At 41.9% G+C, this 21,142-nt stretch overlaps 2 protein-coding genes and 1 non-coding gene across 3 annotated transcripts; 2 read left to right on the top strand and 1 right to left on the bottom strand.

Moving 5' to 3' along the window:
* Positions 1–1,352: 1,352 nt before the first annotated feature.
* On the top strand, positions 1,353–14,615 carry stmn4 (stathmin-like 4). The gene is made up of 6 exons (XM_003440711.4): positions 1,353–1,501; positions 8,946–9,019; positions 9,242–9,337; positions 10,888–11,093; positions 11,688–11,879; positions 13,344–14,615. The coding sequence occupies exons 2-6, from the start codon at positions 9,007–9,009 to the stop codon at positions 13,401–13,403; spliced, it is 567 nt and encodes a 188-aa protein (XP_003440759.1). The 5' UTR covers positions 1,353–1,501; positions 8,946–9,006; the 3' UTR covers positions 13,404–14,615.
* trnas-acu (transfer RNA serine (anticodon ACU)) lies at positions 9,886–9,967 on the top strand. Its single transcript has one exon. It is a non-coding gene; the product is annotated as a tRNA-Ser (tRNA).
* A 1,036-nt stretch (positions 14,616–15,651) lies between the features above and the next one.
* Positions 15,652–19,312, bottom strand: il17a/f3 (interleukin 17a/f3). Its single transcript, XM_003440836.5, has 4 exons — positions 19,154–19,312; positions 18,624–18,829; positions 18,391–18,534; positions 15,652–16,335 (listed from the first exon to the last, which is right to left on the bottom strand). The coding sequence occupies exons 1-4, from the start codon at positions 19,160–19,162 to the stop codon at positions 16,212–16,214; spliced, it is 483 nt and encodes a 160-aa protein (XP_003440884.1). The 5' UTR covers positions 19,163–19,312; the 3' UTR covers positions 15,652–16,211.
* Positions 19,313–21,142: the final 1,830 nt, after the last annotated feature.

Here is a 21,142-nt window from a genome sequence, read left to right as displayed (position 1 = left end):
CTGCTACAGTAACCCAGTGTATATAAAATGCAGTCAAAAGTACGTTTTAGGTGGTTGGTTGGCAACGTAAAAACGTCAGGTGATCTGATATGGATAAAAAACATTAGGAGCCTAAGATCACAGTCACGCGTTACAGTACGTATGACTGTCTGTGTTTTCTCACATGCAAATTTGTAAAAATTTTATTTTTTAACCAAACATAATGCAGATAAAACCATTACGGTTAAGTGGAAATGATGTCATCACATACATTAGTGTGGCTATCAGATCGCCAGTACTCACCACCACAGTACACGTGGCAGAGTGATGCTAAGCTAACGAAGCCACCCTGTCATTTTTACTTTTCAGTTTATACGTAAAAAGGCGTGCCTGTAGACGTCACGCCTAAAACCTTTAACCTTCCTTAAACATGAAAGAAAAATGTGTAATTTAAAGTTACTTTGTATTAAGTGTTTCAGCCTGAGACTGCAGATAAAGATCACTATACTGAGGTTCAAAGACAGAGGCAGCGATCACAGAACGGCTGCATTACAGTAAAACATGCGTAAAGTACAGTCGCTGTAAAAGTCCACAGCAGTACACTAAGCAAAAAATAAATACATTTAAAAAAATGTGAAAAACTGTAAATATACAGTAATGTACTTTTATTTGTGAATACAGTGGAGCTGAATGTTGATGCCTGGAAGGACCAACATTTACAGTCGGCTACAATACAACCTTAAACTGCAATACAGGATTTTTTCTTTGTCCAGAATGTGCTGTGAATTTTTACAGGAATAAACTGCTGTGGATATATTACACTAGGAGCACTGCAAGAAGGCCTTAATGCCAAGTAGGAAGGGAAAAGGTGTATGATTAAAAGCTCATATACAGTAGGTACATATTGTTTGTAGATTACAGCAGTGAAACATTGGAAAATAACAGCATTTCTGAGGCTTTTCCTCTTTAGTTTTCTCCTTAGAAGAACTAGTATTTGTAGTTATAATAATACACAAATATGTGCGATACACGGCATATGCTCGAGTTTTCTTCTTGCTCCTGTATTTACAGTTAGGATCTAAATAATTTAGAGTCCTGCGTGCTTCCTATCTGGGCCCCATGCTGAGATAGACTTAGAGGCTCATACAGACAAAGCTCCCCCAGTTTCTTACACTACTTCCCTGAACTCCCTCTCATGCACAGTACACACACACACACACACACACACACACACACGCTCCTGCACCATACATTAAAACACTGATTCCACCACCCACCCTGCAGTACAACACAAAGAGCTGACGTCCCTCCCCACCATCCTTCCTGTCTGCTGCCATTGGCTGAGAGGTTCAGATGCTGGCAGTGTCTCGGACCAATGAGGTGTCTCCATGGTGATGTCATGGAGGCAGCATCGATGCTGTTGCTGATGCTGTTGCCCGGCGCCTGCATCCTTGCAGCCAGACGTGGTAACCGTAGTCACTGGTTCACCATCAGCAGCGGAGAAGACGCCGTACAGAGGGGGGTAAGTCTGCAGCGCCAGACACACAGCTGCACACATCTGTGTTGCACTGTGTGCCACTTTGGGTTCTTCAGGTTAAGTTTCATGGCATAAATGAGCAGTACCTGCATGTGCGTGTATTCAAGCGTGTCCGTGGGGTGGAACGGGCTGAGGATGAGGAAGGCAGAGTGATGATGCGGTGGCGAAGGTTCCTGCTGATAGGCGAAAGAAAGGGAGAGAACCGAGTGTATTGTCAAAGTGTAGAGTGTGAGACATCATTTATTATTGATTCTCCATATGTCCAAAGGCAGCTTTGTGTCTGATTTAAGGAAGGAGAGGCAGACAGAGAGACCGGGGAGAAAATGGAGGGTGTTTTATGTGTTTGCGCATCAGGCAGCATCATACGAGAGACAGGCGAGGGTCTGAATTTAAAATGTGCTCAGAAACATCAGAAGTTCAGATTTGTCTTGGATGATTGATCAGGTTTAAGTCTGCAGAGTTTCTTTGCTGTAGCAGTGAAATGATGCATCGCAGCTTTGTATGAGCAGAAAAACAAGCAGTACAACAATCTGTAGAGTCTAAGGAGCTCAGAAAGAAAAGCATCTGGACTTCTTTAAGTTGCTTGAAGACGTTTCACCTCTCGTCCAAGAAGCTTCTCCAGTTCTAGGGTCAAATGGTGGAGAGTCCCAGATTTAAGCCCTATTGTCCCTTTTGGACACTCCCACAGGGCTACGATGACCTGGATGACTGAGAACCTTCACAGACAAATATCTGTAAAGACAAAACAACGTCAGAGGAATGTTTTGTCTCCGAGAGTCTGATCAATCCTGGTATTTGCTATGAAGAATGCTAAGTGATGACACAAGTACAGAGTTATCATTATTAATATTATAATATTAGAAAAAAGAAATACAATGACAAGTAGTACATCAAATTCTGCTCCCATGGAAACAAAAAAACGTTCTTCTTGAGCTCAGTGCTGTGAAAAATGGAAATGAGACGACTACTGTTAGAAAAGCAAATATCAGCTCAAGTACAAATCACAGCTGAAAGATGTGATTTGTACTTGTACTATACTATGTGTGTTTGTGGTTGAGCGAGACGTGTGCTGACCATGCCGATCGATTTCAGAGAACGTTTTGAAACAGGACGATAATAAGGTAAGAAGCTTTTTATACAGATTTAATCGACTCTCAGAAACGATCCCCCAAATTCAGTGAGATGAGAAGGATTTGGAGGAGAAAGTGGTTTTATATGACTTATGCAGCTAAACTACAGGGTGGGCCATTTATATGGATACTCCGTAATTACATGGGAATGGTTGGTGATATTAAAGTCCTGTTTGTGGCACATTAGTATATGTGAGGGGGCAAAGTCCTCAAGATGGGTGGTGACCATGGTGGCCATTTAGAAGTCGGCCATCTTGGATACAACTTTTGTTTTTTCAATAGGAAGAAGGCCATGTGACACATCAAACTTATTGGTAATGTCACAAGAAAAACAATGGTGTGCTTGGTTTCAACGAAACTTTATTCTTTCATGAGTTATTTACAAGTTTCTGACCACTTATAAAGTGGTCAGAAACTTGAACACATTGTGTTCAATGTGCTGCCCATTGTGTTGGATTGTCAATGCAACCCTCCTCTCCCACTCTTCACACAGTGATAGCAACACTGCAGGAGAAATGCCAGCACAGGCATCCAGTATCTGTAGTTTCAGGTGCTGCACATCTCGTATCTTCACACCATAGACAACTGCCTTCAGATGACCCCAAAGATAAAAGTCTAAGAGGGTCAGATCGGGAGACCTTGGGGGCCATTCAACTGGCCCACGACGACCAATCCACTTTCCAGGAAACTGTTCATCTAGGAATGCTGGGACCTGGCACCCATAATGTGGTGGTGTACCATCTTGCTGGAAAAACTCAGGGAACGTGCCAGCTTCAGTGCATAAAGAGGGAAACGCATCATCATGTAGCAATTTCAAATATCCAGTGGCCTTGAGGTTTCCACTGATGAAGAATGGACCCACTATCGTTGTACCCCATATACCACACCAAACCATCACTTTTGTTGTTCCAACAGTCTTGGAGGGATCCATCCAATGTGGGTTAGTGTCAGACCAATAGCGGTGGTTTTGTTTGTTAACTTCACCATTCACATAAAAGTTTGCCTCATCACTGAACAAAATCTTCTGCGTGAACTGAGGGTCCTGTTCCAATTTTTGTTTTGCCCATTCTGCAAATTCTGTGCGCCGATCTGGGTCATCCTCGTTGAGATGCTGCAGTAGCTGGAGTTTGTAAGGGTGCCATTTGTGAGTAGCTAATATCCGCCGAAGGGATGTTCGACTAATGCCACTCTCCAGTGACATGCGGCGAGTGCTACGCTGTGGGCTCTTGCTGAATGAAGCTAGGACAGCCACTGATGTTTCTTCATTAGTGACAGTTTTCTTGCCTCCACATTTTGGCAAATCCAACACTGAACCAGTTTCACGAAACTTAGCAAGCAGTTTGCTAACTGTAGTATGGGAGATGGGTGGTCTCGTAGGGTGTCTTGCATTGAAATCTGCTGCAATGACCCGGTTACTGCGTTCACCAGATATCAACACAATTTCGATCCGCTCCTCACATGTTAAACTCTTTGACATGTCAATGGCTGTGAACAAAGAGAAACTTGTAAATAACTCATGAAAGAATAAAGTTACGTTGAAACCAAGCACACCATTGTTTTTCTTGTGACATTACCAATAAGTTTGATGTGTCACATGGCCCTCTTCTTATAGAAAAAACAAAAGTTGTATCCAAGATGGCCGACTTCTAAATGGCCACCATGGTCACCACCCATCTTGAGGAGTTTTCCCCCTCACATATACTAATGTGCCACAAACAGGACTTTAATATCACCAACCATTCCCATGTTATTACGGTGTATCCAGGGGACAGAACGTGAAACGTGGACATGTCCGGGGAAAAGAGGACAGTTGGTCACCCTACCTAATGTTAAGTTTACCAGAAGGCTTAAAGTCTCTCAGTAATAAAAACTCTTCAAACCTGAGGAAACATATAGCACAGTCGTACAATCTTTCTTTTTTATTGGAAAGCCAATCAATAAGTAACTGAATGTAATTTTAATATTAAAGTGCTAGAAAATGTTAAATATTCTGAAATATGACAAATCATTCATTCTGACAATGCTAGCTTAGCTTAGCACAATGTCCAGAAACAAAAGGAAACATCTAGCGTGGCTCCGCTCGGTGCTAATTACCACTTACCTGTATTTTTATTGAAACAGCCAATAAAACCAATAAATTATGAATGAGTTTGATACTTGTCAGCTTTTTGAGTCAGTCAACTCTTGGGGACTTTACCTTTTCATTGCTAAGCTAACTGGCTGTTAGCTCCATCTTTAGCATAAAACATGAATAGCATCAGTTCTTTTACCTGACTCTCTGCAAAGGTCAAAAGGGAAGGATTTGTACATGTGACAATGGTCTCAATGGAGGATCAAATGAGACCGATCCAGAATCATCGGATCGGTCATGAGGGCAAAATGAGTATTCAGTGACTAGTAACAAAAGGTTGTTTGAGGTTGATGGCTGCCACAGGGAAAATGATAGCCAGAGCTCCAGTCACATGGGCCTAGAGACTGCTCAGTGACCCCGGTTTTTCCCTTGCGGCCCAAATATCCCTGGGAAAATATGTGTATTCCCTGACCAGTTGGCAAAAACATACATGTGATTGCTTTGGTCACTAGCATGTTGCTGTGGTTGCCTCTAGTTTACACAGGTGGTGATTTAGTATAATCTGTGAGTTGTAGTGAAACCGTGAACAGTGTGACACAAACTGCAAACCATTTTCCTTGAGTAACCATGTTGGCTGCAGCTCTGAGCCATAACATTTGAGGGCTTTTCTGTTTTGCACCACACCCTTTCAAGTTTTACTACTGCTCGGCTAATAGTTAGCAAGTGTTTACGGCCAAACTACAGGCACACTGCTAACAAACAAAGCACCACCACCCGGAGAAGAAGGAGGTGCAGAACCTTCAACAGATTTCAACCAGCCAGAGCAGCAACTTACAGTTACGACTAGTTGGGGGATATACATTACATCGCTGTTGTTGTTGTTTTGGGGCTTGCTTGCTTTTTTTCTTCGTTTGTTTAAGACTCTACCAATTAAGGAGCAGAGATTCAAATTTAAATTCAGTGAATATCATACAGTCATAAAATGAAAAACCTCACCAGCCTATAGCTGTCAGCAAAATTTCCACCAACACCACCCCAAATGTTTCCACCCTCTGTCTCTCTCCCAAACTTGAAGTGACACAGTCTTACTCCTGCAGGAAGCAGGGCATTGATCTGCAACCTGGCTGGTTTCATAATATGAGAAGCAGCTGTGTGTGTCCTGTGTGCGTGTGTGTGTGCGTGCATTACAACAGTGCAGCAAAGCAGTTCATTTACTGCTTGATTAGTATGTGTGTGCGCTGGTGTGCAAAATCATGTGTTTGTCCTTGTCTGTCCCTCAGGGACCCGTGTCAGGGTGGCCAGGTGAGCCTGAGCTCACTGCAGTATAATGAGCTATCTGTCTTCCACGGGAATGCAGGGTGTCTCATTAGGACACTTCTGTCTCTGTGTGGAGACGGACGTTCAGGCTCGCTGACAGGCTCATCTGTAGACGGACAGACAGACACTTTTTTGGAAATATGCTCATTTGCTTCTGTCTAATGCTGGGCTTATGCTGGGCTTACACTGTGCGATCTTTGGCCCATTTTGAGACGATTTTTGAGTCGTGCGACCGTTTTGGTGATCGGCCCGAGTTTGGCCTTCATCGTGCGTCCTGCATCGTGTAGTATACGTGGGGTAACGAGAAGCGATTAACACCTCATGACCAGCTCCCGATCATCAATCGCGACCGTCGTGAGGGTGTCACCACAGCCGCTCACACTGCGCACGCGCAAACACATAAACGTCGGTGAAAAGACGGAGCAGCACAGCAGTGCAGCGTGTGATCTGAACACAAGCGATGGAGGCACTTGTAGAACTTTGGAAAGCTCATCCGAGCCTTTTCGATGTGGCCTCACAAAATTATCACGACCACAACAACCGTGAAAATAGTTGGATTTACATTGCTGCTCAATCACAGCTGCCTGATCAATGTTTTTCATCAGCAATTTAGCAAAGTTGATGGTGGTGGTGTCAGTGTGAGTGAGAGACAGAGAGGGAGAGCGAGTGACAGATTTTCTGTTATAACCTTCATTTTTATGGATGCACAGTGTGAGCACTCAGGTCGCATCAGAGCATCGGGCCGTATAGTGTGAGACCCTACATCGTGACCTACGAACTTCTAACCCCTGCGAGTCAATCGTGCAGTTTGAGCAGGAGCTGAATCGCGCGACTGAAAAAATCGCACAGTGTCTGCCCAGCTTAAGTAAATGTTCAACTGGCATAGCTTTCGTCAAGGTTCAAACACATCCAGCACCTTTACTGCTTGTTAATGACAGCGCATCGAGATAAAAAGCCAACATACAATAAAATAAACTTTAGGTAGTTTCAGCTGTTTACAAAAATGTTAAAGCTTTGAGTTTAGCATTTGTGTTATCTCGGTTTTGCTGATGTGATCACATTTAGATGAGAAGGTGGAGATTGGGGAGTTATCAGCTGGCGCTAGTGCTGGCAGTGTTTAGCATCATTTAATATCAATTCACCATCATATTAAATAGGATGCTAATTTATAGCGAACAACGGGCCTACAAACTGGTTGAAGACTGAGTGGAAACCACTGGTCACTAGAAAAAAATCAGTATTCTCCAACTGGTTGCAAGTGGTTGAACAAATTTCCTGGCACTCACTGTTAGAAATGCCTAAATCATAGTCACATATCACTGGTGTGAGTGGTTGCAGGAAGTTGCTAAATTGCTAGATCGTCAACAGGGATACAGGTTTGCTTGCTAGCAGACTACATCCCTACTTCGCATGGGGAATGGCAACTTGTCTACAAGCCTTGGCAACTACTCACTAAGTGGTGTCCAGTCAGTATCACACTTTGTCAAGCTTCACTACATGTGGCTGGTTTGTTAGGGAACTACAGGTGACTGTGGTGACTGCCAGTAATCTCCAGCAACCACTCAGCAACCAGTCAGGTAATACATACTCATTTGTCACTGACCAGTCTCTAAGCCTGTGACTGAGGCCTTAAGAGACTAACAGGGTGGGACCAGACATCATTAATGTGACACATGCCAGTCGACACATACAGGCACTCTTTAAATGATAAGCTGAGTATAACTAACAAGACTGACGAATACTGACTGTAATGGGGTCACAGGTGGGGTAGACATCACTCCAAGTGCATCTGACTTTCAGTCTAAAGACAGAGCATCGACTCTAACTTGGAACACCTTTAAATTTAGACTTCACTTGTTATTTGTTTTTGTTTTATTATGTAAAGGCAAGTTTAAGGTTGGGAAAAAGTCATGATTTGGGCTAAAATGTATCCCACAAAGCTCCATTCTCTGGGTTTTCAAGATGGTGAGTTCAACTATATCTAAAAGGAACAACATCATACATAGAGATCAAATATAAAAGACGGATGTAGCCACGGTGATGTTGTCACTGGTCGGTGGGAACTCCGTCACTTACCTTAAAACACAGTGAAAAAAATCTGAAGATAGCAAATGTCTCAATTAGGCCTGTATCAAGAAGCCCAGCACGTCTGTTGACGTTCAAATGTCGCTTTATTGTTTTTGACCTCACAGTGAGTGGGTGTGTATCCTCATGCCACTGATACTGGTTCCCAGGATTTAAACAAATGTAATTAGTGTGTGCAGTGGACCGAGGAAGGGACAGTAAGCTGTGCAGAGCACTCCCAGAATCTGAAAGGATGAGATTATGCAATTAGCACACAAAATGTTTTAGAGCACTGATGATGCAGAAAAGCGTGTCTGTTTGGATTATCGATCAGGCTCATTGAAACAGTTCAGAGTTAAAGAAATGATTATTCACCAGCTTGATAGAAGTTTTGATAGAGACACATTTTCTTTATTTTTTTCCATTTTTAATGGTGAAACAACAACATTTAAAGTGCAGGAACACCCGACTGACTCTGAAAAAGTACAAACCTATTAGTATGTGTGTACTGTATTTTTTTCTACATGTCAAGTAACTGTTGTTGAGGAAGTCAGAGATCTTTACCCAGAATAGTTTTTGCCTGCAGAGGTCGGATCAGAACATGAGCTGATAATGTGCTCTTTCATTTAAAGTTTACTTCCCAGGTGGGATTTTTGCATTATGCTCCGCCTTTATCTTTTTATTCTGATTCTGCTAGAGCAGCTTTGCATAAGGCCAATAATCATGACTTGGCTGCTCTACACTTTTGGCTCACGCTGTTGTCTCCTCAGCTTCTTCCTTCTCAGATTGCATCGTGCACCTGTTGATGCTCCTGCATTCAGTCCTCTCTGTCTCTGTCCCTGCACAGCTCTCTGACAGAGTGAGGAGGATCTTCAGCATCCCTGGAGAGTTACATTTGCAGTGAGACCATGACTCTGGCAGGTAAATGCAGTCACAGCACAAACCCGTTCTCCTCACACGCCCCTGCTCCTCTGCTTTAAACACTGTACCGCGACCGATCTGTTCAAATATGAACGTGCAGTATTTGTGTCGTGCAGCGTGTCGTTATTATGACTGCTGTTAAGACATAATGAGGATGACTTACATCGTCAGTCCTCGACTGTGTGCTCATGATTCAGCTTGATCTTCTGTGTGTGTCCTCAGCCTATAAAGAGAAGGTCAAAGAGCTCCCCCTGGTGTCTCTGTTCTGCTCATGCCTGAACCCACGCACTGCAGAAAACCTGACCTACAAGGCAGAAGGTAAAAAATCTCCTTTACACGAGCACTGGTGCTTATTAGGGGTACAGTCACTTATAAAAGGCAGACACTAGTCTCTGTGGCTGGAGTTTGATGCTCCTCAAACTTCAGCTCGTCTCTTCCTGTCTGTCTAAAACCAGGAACTTCTTCAGCAACTACAGACAAACACAAGAACATGTCATCCACAGATGTCTTATTAGAGCTGCAGTAAACCCAGGCCCACAGTCAGTGCTGACGCACGCTGATTCTTTTGTCCTAATTCTGGGTCTTTCTAAATAATCACCTTTGGAGCTAAAAGTGAGCAAGAAGCAGTTTTGTTTCCCTCTATCTAAAGTTATAACAGATCAGGAGTGACTGCAAACTCAAACTAAATACATAACTTATATTTTTAGTTTTGGCATCATTTCTACAGAGTGAAACACTTTCTGTGTTCTTCCTCCAGATCTCTGAATAAACTAAAACATCCAATCTCAAAGTAAACCAGATGCTTAAATTCATTTACATTTTACATTTCAGCCTGAGTTTATGCTTCAGTCTCACACCAGCTGTCAGACGAGGTGGCTGAGTGGTTAAGGCGATGGCCTACTCATCCACTGTGCTCTGCACGCGTGGGTTCGAATCCCATCCTTGTTGGGGATTTCTTATCCATCTCTTTGTATGTGTGTATAGTGACGATAAAACGTGTTTCATTGCTGCTATTTAAGCGATACATGTTGGATGCACAAGGCACCTTTATAATCTCTTTACTGGTTTTAAATGTGTTTGGTGCAGCTGACCACGTTATACTTTTACAAACGTGAAAGTTTGAGTTTTCAGCACAGTTGGTGATCAGCCAGCATCCAGGCCTCTTTCCTCCTTATTATAAGCGGAGTTCCCCAAGGCTCTGTCCCAGGAATATGTGATTTTATGTTTAGAGCAGCATCTCATTGTGTAATCATAAAGACACATTCCTCTATTTATTTATGGCGCCAACTCTAAATATCTAGCTATGATTTAAATGCCTTCCAAACCATTAAAGATCTGTGAAAAGACAAAACTGATTTTAGATGCAAAAAAACTATTGATTAACCCCCTAATCTGTATGAAACTGTAAAAATTCCCAGGCATTTAGGTTGATTAGTTTTAAAGCACACGTTGACATTTTTTATTCAATTAAAGTGAGTTCAGTCGCTCTGATCTCATTTATGGACGACTCGTCTCTCTAACCTCGAGATACAGTACATTAGTCCGCCTTAAGTTGAGTCATGCAGATGAACAAAACGCTGGCTCGCCTGCTGTGTCTGTGAGGAAGGGTTTGTGTTTGTTTATTTATATATATATATATATATATATATATATATTTAAAAGAGGCAAAAACAACCCTGCTGCTATCGCTCGGCCATCCTCCAGTACACAGAAAGGACTCACTCTATGGGAAGATCTTTTTGTTCTTGTACTTTTCTCTGAACGTGTTTCCATGTTTTAACATATAAAATGATGGCGATGTTAAAGATAAACAAAGATCAGGTTATGGATTCAGCTCTGACAGTAAATGCTGCTATCCACCAACACAGATGCAGTGGACCTGGCCTGGTGCGTCATCAAAGATGTAGAAGTTATCGAGCTGAACAAACGTGCATCGGGCCAGGCCTTCGAGGTCATCCTCAAGCCCCCGTCTTTTGACGGCTTGCCAGAACTCAATGCCTCCATGCCGCAGCGCCGCGACCCATCCCTGGAGGAGATCCAGAAGAAGTTGGAGGCAGCTGAAGAGAGGCGAAAGGTGAGGGAGCAGGCGCATCATCTGAACCACCAGAAAACATCCGCTGTTTGTGGCTCGTTCAGGCATTGTTAAACATCTGTTAGCACTCTTTGTGTGATTTATCAGAGAGACGGAAATAGGCTTAAAATGAATGAAAGGAAAGTGGGAGGGAATATTGGAGTGAACAGAAAGAAAGAAGGAACTGAGCTGGGGGAGATGAAAGAGCAGGGACAAAGACAATGATTCATATTCATCCATCAGAGAGGATGATGGAGCGAGGGCAAGAGACAGACAGGGGAAAGGTGAGGAGAGTGAAATGGCTGTTAGAGATGGAAGACCGCTCTCTGTAAACAAGGCAATTCCAATTTCTTTGGATTTACTGGCTCACAGTGATCTAATGTATTAGTTATGAGGTTTGACCTACCTTAGGACAAAGACTACAGCTACTGACAACCGCACACATTTCAGTTTGTGTCTGTACCCTTCAACTAGGACGTGTTTGACAGTTGAACTTTGTTGAAATAGGTGAAAACTGCAAACATCCTGCTTATCACCTGCAGTCTGAGTATTCTGTAAAGGATGAGCAGCTGCCTTCACTTCTCCATCTTCCTCCAGTGCCAGGAGGCGGAGCTGCTGAAGCACCTGGCGGAGAAGAGAGAGCACGAGCGCGAGGTGATCCAGAAAGCTTTTGAGGAGAACAACAACTTCATCAAGAACGCCAAGGAGAAGCTGGAGCAGAAGATGGAGGCCAACAAGGAGAACAGGGAGGCTCTGCTGGCGGCCATGCTGGAAAGGCTGCAGGAGAAGGTAACGTGGCAGCGATTAAGTCCCGAGCCTCCCGACAGTTAGAGGAGAGGTCTGCAAACTGATCTCAAACAATGCTTGCTTTGTGTGGTTTCTCACACAGCAGACAGACACAGAAGGCCAGGGTTCATCTCCATGTGGGACCATTATTTTTGTTTGGGGGGGGCAGATTAGGTAACAATATTAAAATCCAGCGCTGATAATGCTGAGCAAGGTTTTTGTGGTGCTGATGTGTCATTTTAACATATGACACTTAACTGGTAGCAGTTGTCAGTTGTAGGTGTCACAGCATTGTCACAAATGTCATATTAATTTTACTTTTATGAGACCAGGCCAACCATATATGTTTTAATTATGCACATGTATTTGTGCATTAACTATGGAGGCAATCTGGCCCATTTCTGACTTTAGTAAAATAAAGCAGTATAAAAACATCCTTTTTGTGTTTTTTTCTGCTGCTCAGATTAGACAAACAGAACACATTTAACTCTGGAGAGAGAAACTTTGCTGCTTCTCTTTTCGTCCAGTCTTAATGATATCCTGGGGTAACATAGAAACTGCTTTTTATTTTGCTTTTGCTAGCAGACAGGAATCAGCTCCCTGTATCAGCACACCTGTCAATCAGAAATATAGCCACGCCCTTAACCTTAAGCCTGATCAGTACCCAGATGGATGAGACTGACCCACCGTAGAGTGAATATGGAAGGGACTGTTTTTGTACTGGGCTGTAAACCTGCTGTTTGGTGCTGCGTAGTTGGACAGTTTAACGTGGGAGTCTGTGAGGAGGAACTTTTAACCCCTCTGAGCTGCTACATTAGTGCAAACAGTCTTTTAAATTAGACTTTTGAATAAAGAAAATGTTTTTCTTCTTTTTCTCTTGCTAAAAAGGAATTATGGCAGCTTTTAAGTTAGAGGGCAGCAGTTTTATATTTTTTCTCACAGCCAGCTAATAGCTTCAGATGAAACATTACATTTCCTGTAAAAATCAGTAATGAAGAAGTTACGCTCTGATATTTGTCCATGTGTATCACAAACTGTGACTCTTTACTGTCTCGTGTGTTATTTCTGAACCCAAACTAGTTGCCAGGCAACTTGTAGCGACACTAATGAAGCGTTGCTGGTTTTAGTCCAACACAGAGTGAACATCAACAAGTTCATGTTTTTACTGCTTCAGCTACAAAGTTACAGACATGAGAGACATATTTAGCAAAATGTCAAACACACACTGAGAGCTAAAAATGGGTTTTTGGGGTGTAAATGAAGCTTCAGCTGAACGTTTCTGTTCTGGTTTAGCTCTGTTCACAAACCCGATCAGCAAACATGAATATTAGTGCAATGAAAGGAAGTTTTTTTAGTTCTTCCCCACTCGGTCCCATTTGGCTGTTCAAATCTTTACGCCGGCGTCTCCCTCGTTAATGAAAATATCTTCCTAAATGATAATGGCGCTGATGTTTCTGTGTCTGGCAGGACAAACATGCAGAGGAAGTGAGGAAGAACAAGGAGATGAAGGAGGAGGCCTGCCGGTAGACGAATGGCACGAGGGAACCGAAAAAGCGAGGAAAAAAATAAAAGGGGAGAAAAACAGCGCATTAAAAAAAGAACTCAACAGCAACTCAAATAAGGGGCAGATGTGGGTTTTCATATTTGATGTATGCTGCAATGATTCTGAACAAGCTGTACAAAGTTTAGCCACTCTTGATGTTAAAATTTCTCTTTTTTTCTAAAGGAACGTGGGGAGGGTGGGGGAGGGACGTCAGCACTAATGTTTTTTAAAGAGCGACAGCCATCCAATCATGACTAAGAAAAAAAAAAGAATTACAGCTCCTGTTTTCTGTGTTCAGCATCAGAAGATGATTTTAGTGAAGCTGTGTTTTTCTTGGCAGCGGCACAGCTAGAGACACAGTTTCTCTCCAATTAGACTAAGTATATGAGCATTACCTCATAAAACCTGAAAATCAGTGATGTGCTTTATTCAAACTGGACCCAGTGATGTTGTTTCAGAGCCTCACTCAGCCATAACCAACTCCACTCTACTGAAAACCAGGATTCATTATATACACAGGACCAGCTTTAAATATGAAAACACAAAGTGATCTCCCTGCAGGTCCACATGCTTCTCACTGTTTCTTTCACTCCGTCTGTGAATCTCAGTAATGCTTTATGAATATGAAACAAATAACCAGGTTTCTTTCCACAGTGCTCTGGGTGGGGGGTGGGGGGGCGGATAGGCAGCTTTGCTGTGTTCTGCATTGGTCGGGCTCTCTGTGAAACTTTAGCTGTAGTGTAGTCGTAGATCAGTGACATGCATTTGAGTCTCTTAGAGCACTGATTGCACTCTTATTTCATTAAGCACAACTCAAAGCACACAGCGGACATATACAGTAAAAACATTGACATTACAAGGAGGTGAAGCGGTGACTGACTGCAAGTCTGGACGCATTTTTGGCTTCGATGGGTCGATTCGTGAGGGCTGATCTGACCGACTTGCTTTGGCTGGTGTTTATGATTGTTTATGATTTCAATTCAAACCTAAAAGATTAAAAGGAGGATCAAATGTGCTCACGTGGTTTGGTCATGCTGATTTGATTGAAGTGTCTCAAATGTTTGCGCTGTAACGGGGGAGTCGTGACATGGGCTTTGTACTTGCTGTAACTGTGTGTTGCTGTATATCTTCAAGGCTGGGTTGATTGTACCTATTTGGCATGGTCAATAAAAGCAGCTTGGCTGAACTCAAACTTTCTTTTGTTTCTCATACTTTTCAGATTTGCAATTTTTGGTCAACTCTGGTGATATTTTTGACACTGATTTCCGTGACAGACAAACAGTGGTAGCTGGGATATCACAGCACAATCAAAATGATTGCCACTCTGCATATTCAACTTGCAAGGCGACGTTGGTTCACCAGGGTGGCGATAAAACGGCCATAAGACATTCAGTCTGCTATCAGTTTGCAACTGCATGCAATCTGTAGAAAAACTAGGATGAAATGTGCCGAAACTTTGTCACTGAATAAAAACGAGATGAGAAAAATCTGGAGATACGAGATTCAATCGAATCGAATCAAGTCATGTAGAAAGGTGGGAGGAGTTTGGAAGTGATCCAATCAGAAGTAAGCTCCTTGTGTAGCAAAGTTACCTACGCACACGATTCAGTCCCTAGGAAACGGAGGGGGCGGTACAACTAGCTCTTATGAAAATGCATAAAAAATGTCGACGCTAAGGAGAAAGCAAAGAGTGGACACATGGACACATCTCGCAACTGGAGTCAAAGAAAATCAGACACTTTGTAAAACGTGTAGAGCAACTCTCGGTAAAAACACAACAAACTTTTATGGATTTATATTTTAGTCGACTGAATCAACTTCAGATTTCGATATTTTCAGCTGGCAAAAAATAGACTGACCCTAAAAGAGTTTAGGTGCTTAAATTATGACTAAAACTGAATCATAGTTTGGTGCAGGCAGTCCAAGTCAGTGACTGACTGGAGATAAGCTGCTACCTACAAGGGAAAAAGCAGTCAAAGGTGGTCTCCCAGGGGCTGGGGGTATCGCATAAGCAGTTGGTTGCAGAAAGGATGAGCTGGGATGGAGGTGGGTTGCAAGGCAGCTTGCAGATGGACATCGAGTGCCACTATAGTCAATTAATATTTCGCTTAAAATGAAAGTTAAATGTATGTGAGTCTATAATATTTTACAAAAAGAGGAGCGACCAACACAAAATAAGCCACCGAGTGCTGTCGTTAAAAATACTGTGGAATGAATTCATTAACATAAAAATAATTTGACCTGAGTTTATTATTTGTGTCACAGCTGATTCAGATATTAAAGATACATATTTTTAATTAAGAATTATAATGTTTACAATGAAATGAAAACAGTTAGTATAAAATGTGTGTCAAAAAGCAAAATACCAAATTAGGAATAAAATAGGAACAAATATAAAAAAGACACATATCCACAAAATTAATATTATTTATCATGTACAAATAATGTCAACAACAATTCAAGACTCACATTCTTTTGTCTACCATCTCTGATTTACCTCCGAATTAAAGTTGCAATAAAGCCCTCGCGACCACAAGGGGGCAGACATACACAGCTATCAGAGTCACAAAGCAAGCCCTACTGCTAATTACTGCAGCTAGTGCGCTAACAGCTAAGATGGGAAAAACGCAAGCACTAACACATCACAGAGGTCAAAATGGCTCTTTCATGTTACACATTTTGCTTTCATAGCTGAACCTGTTATAACTTAAAGCAAACTTGCAGACAGCAACTTTGTAAAGGGTAAAAACAGCGTGCTGAAAGAAATGCGTTCATCACAAGTCGTCGCCTTCCTACCCCTGAGGTATGACAGTGGGCCTCACACAGGTACAGCCGGCTGTGATCACCTCTGTCCCCAGTGTGAAGATGTACTGCTTCCTCGCCTGCCTCCCTTTTTTCTTAGACGGTTTGAGGACCCTGTGGTGATGCAGGAAAGAGCTGTAAATATATAACTGAAAGGTTGCAGAGCATTGTATTTGAAGGGGCTTTATATAATGCGGGAAAAATAAATGAAATCAAGGCGCTCAGTCTAATTCAGTTACACGTATTTTGCATTCAGTTTAATGCAGTGAAAGCAGCAGCTGCTGTGCTGAGGTCTTTTTATGATGCACTTACTTCTAGCAAAGGCTGCAAGCCATGCAACGACTTTCTAAACAGTGAATCTTTGTTTTGTCTTGACTGTGGTTTATATGGGAAATAACAGTGAAAAACCATAACGTACATAAGTATGAATACTGTGGTTCTGCTTCTTCTATAGAAATGCCTTTGACCTACTAACTAACACATTACCTCCACTGCGTTTTTCACGATGTTTGTGTTTTTATCACAGATTGCCACAAAGGAGGAATCTGATTGGTTCTGCAGCATGACAAAGGTGCCAAACAGCCCAGGTGATATAGAGCTATATTTGGTGACAGTAAGCACAAAATGGTACAGCTCCGGATTACAGATTACAGATTAGGCTGAAGAATCCACGTCGCCCACTGGGTCCACGTGGACCCTCTAAAACTGTGTCTGTCAAACTGTAATACCTGGTGACTGCAGACTCATTTGATTGGATCTTATGGAAAATTGAAGAATATAGTTGATCTAAATACAAAACTTTTATTTATTTTTTTTAAAACACCTCGACATTATTCAGCTAGCAGACGCCTACATTCATTCGCTGATGTCTGGGAGGAGGTCCGAGTGACAAACGTGTGAGAAAACGATCTTTAAAGAAGTGTTGATGCTCAATCATCCAGGCAAGGAAATCCCAAAATGTGGATTCTGTTCTTCACTGAAGAAGTTGGATGAGTGACGAAACGTCCCACTGAAAACGTGACGTCCAGATCAACACAATCAACCTTTTGGGATTTCTTTAAAGACATTCTACTAGATTCAAAAAGATTTACATTTCATTTTATATCCAGAAGGACACAAAGTGTTTCAAAATACTTAAAAGGTTTTAAAAATAATGAAATTAAAAAGTAAACTCAGTAAAAGTAAAGGAAAAATACCAAAGGGCTAATGACAGGGTATTAATTTATTATTATCATTATTAGTAGTAGTATCATAAATTATTAAATATTGTAAATACTGTAATGTAAAGTATTTTTAAAAAGTAAAGTTTCGTACTAAATAGTAAAAAAAGGGAAAGTATTTTTGATACCACTCATGACAAAGTTTTGGAGAGAAAAAAACCCTGAAAGCCAAATGTTACACATCACATTATGACAAACAAACTAAACACAGAATTTATTGAACAACAAACAAATAACATTTGAAACAAAACGAGTCCATTTTTTGAAAACTAAAGAAAGTCCGTGTGATCTCTGTACACCACACAGTAGATGCAGTTTGTAACGTATCTACAGTTTTTGAATTTAGTTGATGATTTTAAAAAGTTTAAAATGTTAAGAAATAAATTGTGAGGAAGAAAATGTGGTCAGTCGGTGTCGGCATGGAAACACCCAGTGGCTCCTGTTTTCTAGGTTAAGTGGAAAGACCTGCTGCTTCTTCCTGTTTGAGACCTGCGCAGTCATATCAGGACGTGAAGCACGGAGAGAAATGTCCAACAAGCGCCAGCGCCGTGTTTGACTGTGAATGCGCTCCGTTGGTAGAACAGCTTTCACCGACGATGATGATGGTGAAAACTGTATCCCTGCACTGAGCTTCTACATTTCTGTTGCTGTTCTTTGGCTGTTGTCTCTTTATGTATTTGTGCGTGACTCACTCTGTCCTTGCAACACTGCAACAATTACAGTCTGGCTGGCTTCAGACAGGAAAGGCAGCAGATTAAGAGGGGAAAATGCTCTGCAAATTGCCCGTTACTGACTTCCTCAACGAGCTTCAATCTGGATTCTTTCTATTTTCTTTATGATGAAGGCGGGGCTGTCTGCAAATGAACTGAAACTGAACACAAGAGCAATTCTGGCTCTTCTGATGAGAACAAAACCAGGTGCAAAGTGAGTATTTTCCACAGCAGCTCACCTGTGGAGGACCAGAACTTCATACTTGATGGGTTTAGCCTCCAGGGCTCTGTCCTCCCCTCCTCCCTGTGGACTCAGACAGCCAGTGGTGAGGCACTGGGCGTTTGAGATATGCCTGGGCAAACGAGAGTCCACTGACGAGTCACTGCGGACGGACGGGTCAGAGAAAAAACACTGTAACCTAAAGATTAACATGACCCAGTGAAACATAGATGAATAACAGCAATGTCTTACATGTACGTCCACGGTGACAGAGACATGTTGGCGATGCTTGAGGGAGATTTTGCGGTGAAGTGCGGCAGCACTGAAGGATCTATAACCAACCTCACACTGTTGCCCTTCAGCCCAGCTCTGGGCCCCAGCTTTGCTGAGACCGACTGGCTTTTCCTGGCGCCGTGCAGCAGGGGAGCCAAACTCAGGACCAGCAAAGCTCTCAACACCTAAGCAAGACAAGAGCCCGCAGGCCACAGCATGTCAAAGTGCTTCATCAGCTAGAACACATGTAAGTAAAGAAAATATAACTTTACCACTGCTGCCAGTTCCTAGTTGGCTGGATAATCAGTGAATGAATCCAAACACATTGTGTTTTTAATCACTGCCATGCTTTACAGATTAGGAAAAATGTCTGCATCTTGATTTTGGGACAACGTTATGAAATAAGTGTTCAGAAATCAAATGTGCTACTTTTTTTACATTACGTTGTATAAAAGTGGTCATAATTTAATTATCACCGATAAAAGTTAAAGATAAACAGCTCGACTCACCAGCAGCATGACTGTCTTGCCTCAAAGCCCAGCGTAACTGTGAAGCCCTCCTCTGGTATCCTGTAACGTCTGCAGTGGAGCAGCGTTTATACGCCGGCACACTGAGTTGGTGTGCTGGCAACATGTGAGATGCATTTCCGCTCTGACTGTCACCGATTCTGAAGAAACGCGCGCTGATATTCGAAAAGAGTTTTGTTTCCGTGCCGACTAACTGTGCGTGTTATTATGTGTGATTACATCATGTAGCATATTTACTATGAAATCTTCAAAACTCTTAAGGTTCCTTGGTTTTTTCATTTGACCCCATTTTGACCTGCCACAAAAAGTATAATTCCCCTGCACAAATGTTCAATGTTGACACTTTCAGAAGGTGTCAGACAAAGGTGCAAAAGCTGTCCTGCACCTGTAGGTCTTTTTGAAGTTGTTGGGAAAACTATATAGTACTTCACAGTTTCATTGGGGGAAATGTTCAGCAACAAAGTAAGCAGTGATGTGAGAAAGTCAAATTCAAGGTGTAAAATGTGATAACAGTGTTCAAATGCAGTTGCAGGGAATTTTGTTTATCAAAAAGCAAAGTGAAATAGTGACAATTATTTGTCTGGTGTGTGTGTGTGTGTGTGTGTGTGTGTGTGTGTGTGTGTGCCTATCACGACCACAGAGCTCTGATTATCTCGACTCACATCAAGTTGTAACTTTATCACTTTAAGAAACAAACAGAAACAAACAAATTAAGCTGAACTGCATCAACTTTTTCTGTTTTTTCTGAAACATAGAAAATGGTACGCTAGTAACTACGCCTACGCACAAACTCACTCTAAACAATGTAGGTCAAGGAAATGCTGACACAGCTTCTGGTAATGAATCAACATACTTCTTAAATGCAAGCCATGTGATAAGATCTTCGCTCCTTGTGTAACACATATGGTGAAGTTAGGAGAAATGGTTTCTGAAGAACACCGAAGAAGCTTTCTTTCCAAGCTCTTTGGCTTTCATGTAAAGTGCTTTTAGAAGCGCCAGTTTGGCCTGAATAGCTCAGGTAAAAGCAAACCAGGCAAACCAACAGTACTATAGAAACTCAACAATTAAACATGGGTTTTTAAACGTCATTTTTAAATAAAGAAGTATCATTCTGGCTGAGAATGGCCGAGCTAAGATCCCGTCGAACTTCCAGATACAGACGGACAAACTGGTGGTGGTAAGAGGAGGACTCGGTGCAGTGGCCCCCAAACTAAGCGAGCAGCTCCAGCAGATCCCAAAACAACATCCAAGATCTCCAGGAGAGCGCAGTCCCAGGAACGGCATATTTATAAGGTCCATTTATTGGCCGTCTTACCAATTTAAGAATTGTTGAGAATTTTTGATATTACTTGATATTCATTAATTAAAGAGGAATAGTTAGCTTATCATAGCTTAGCATAAAGCTGTGGTAAGCTATGGTAGTTCAAATCTGCCAAAACCGACATTCTGGTTGTTTCATTTGTACCTTAAGTATAAACAGTCCATGTTGAGGTAGGCTGTGTATTTAAATGTGCTGTGATTAACTTAAGGACTTTCCCATTTCCAGTCTTTAAAACAAGCCAAGCTAAGCTAACAAAGCTAACTAGGTTATATTTACAGCCGAGACACCAGACAGACACTTGTTTTCTCAACTGACACACTATGAAAAAAATAACAAATTTAATATTATCCCATTGTGTCAAACTTTTCAGTTAAAGACAAGCTGAGTTTCTCTAATGTTTCAAACCTTTAAAAATGAACCAACGCCTGAATGTCCCAAACACAGTGTTTTAGAGCGATATCAACTGAAGTGAAATTATGGCCAGGCTGTTCACTTTATGGTGCAGTCAGTGAGTGTAGCCTAAACAAACATTATTAAAATATTTGCACACGTTGTTGGTCAGAGGTTACGTCTGTAGAGGAGATCACATTTACATGGCATTTAATGAATTTGTACAGAGTTAGTATAAAGGTTGAAACAAACCAGTGACA

The sequence above is a fragment of the Oreochromis niloticus genome, linkage group LG15 (assembly GCF_001858045.2).
Source record: "Oreochromis niloticus isolate F11D_XX linkage group LG15, O_niloticus_UMD_NMBU, whole genome shotgun sequence".
NCBI classification, from domain to species: Eukaryota; Metazoa; Chordata; class Actinopteri; order Cichliformes; family Cichlidae; genus Oreochromis; species Oreochromis niloticus.
Note: the sequence above shows the minus strand (reverse complement) of the source record. Positions and strands in the feature narration are given on the sequence as shown.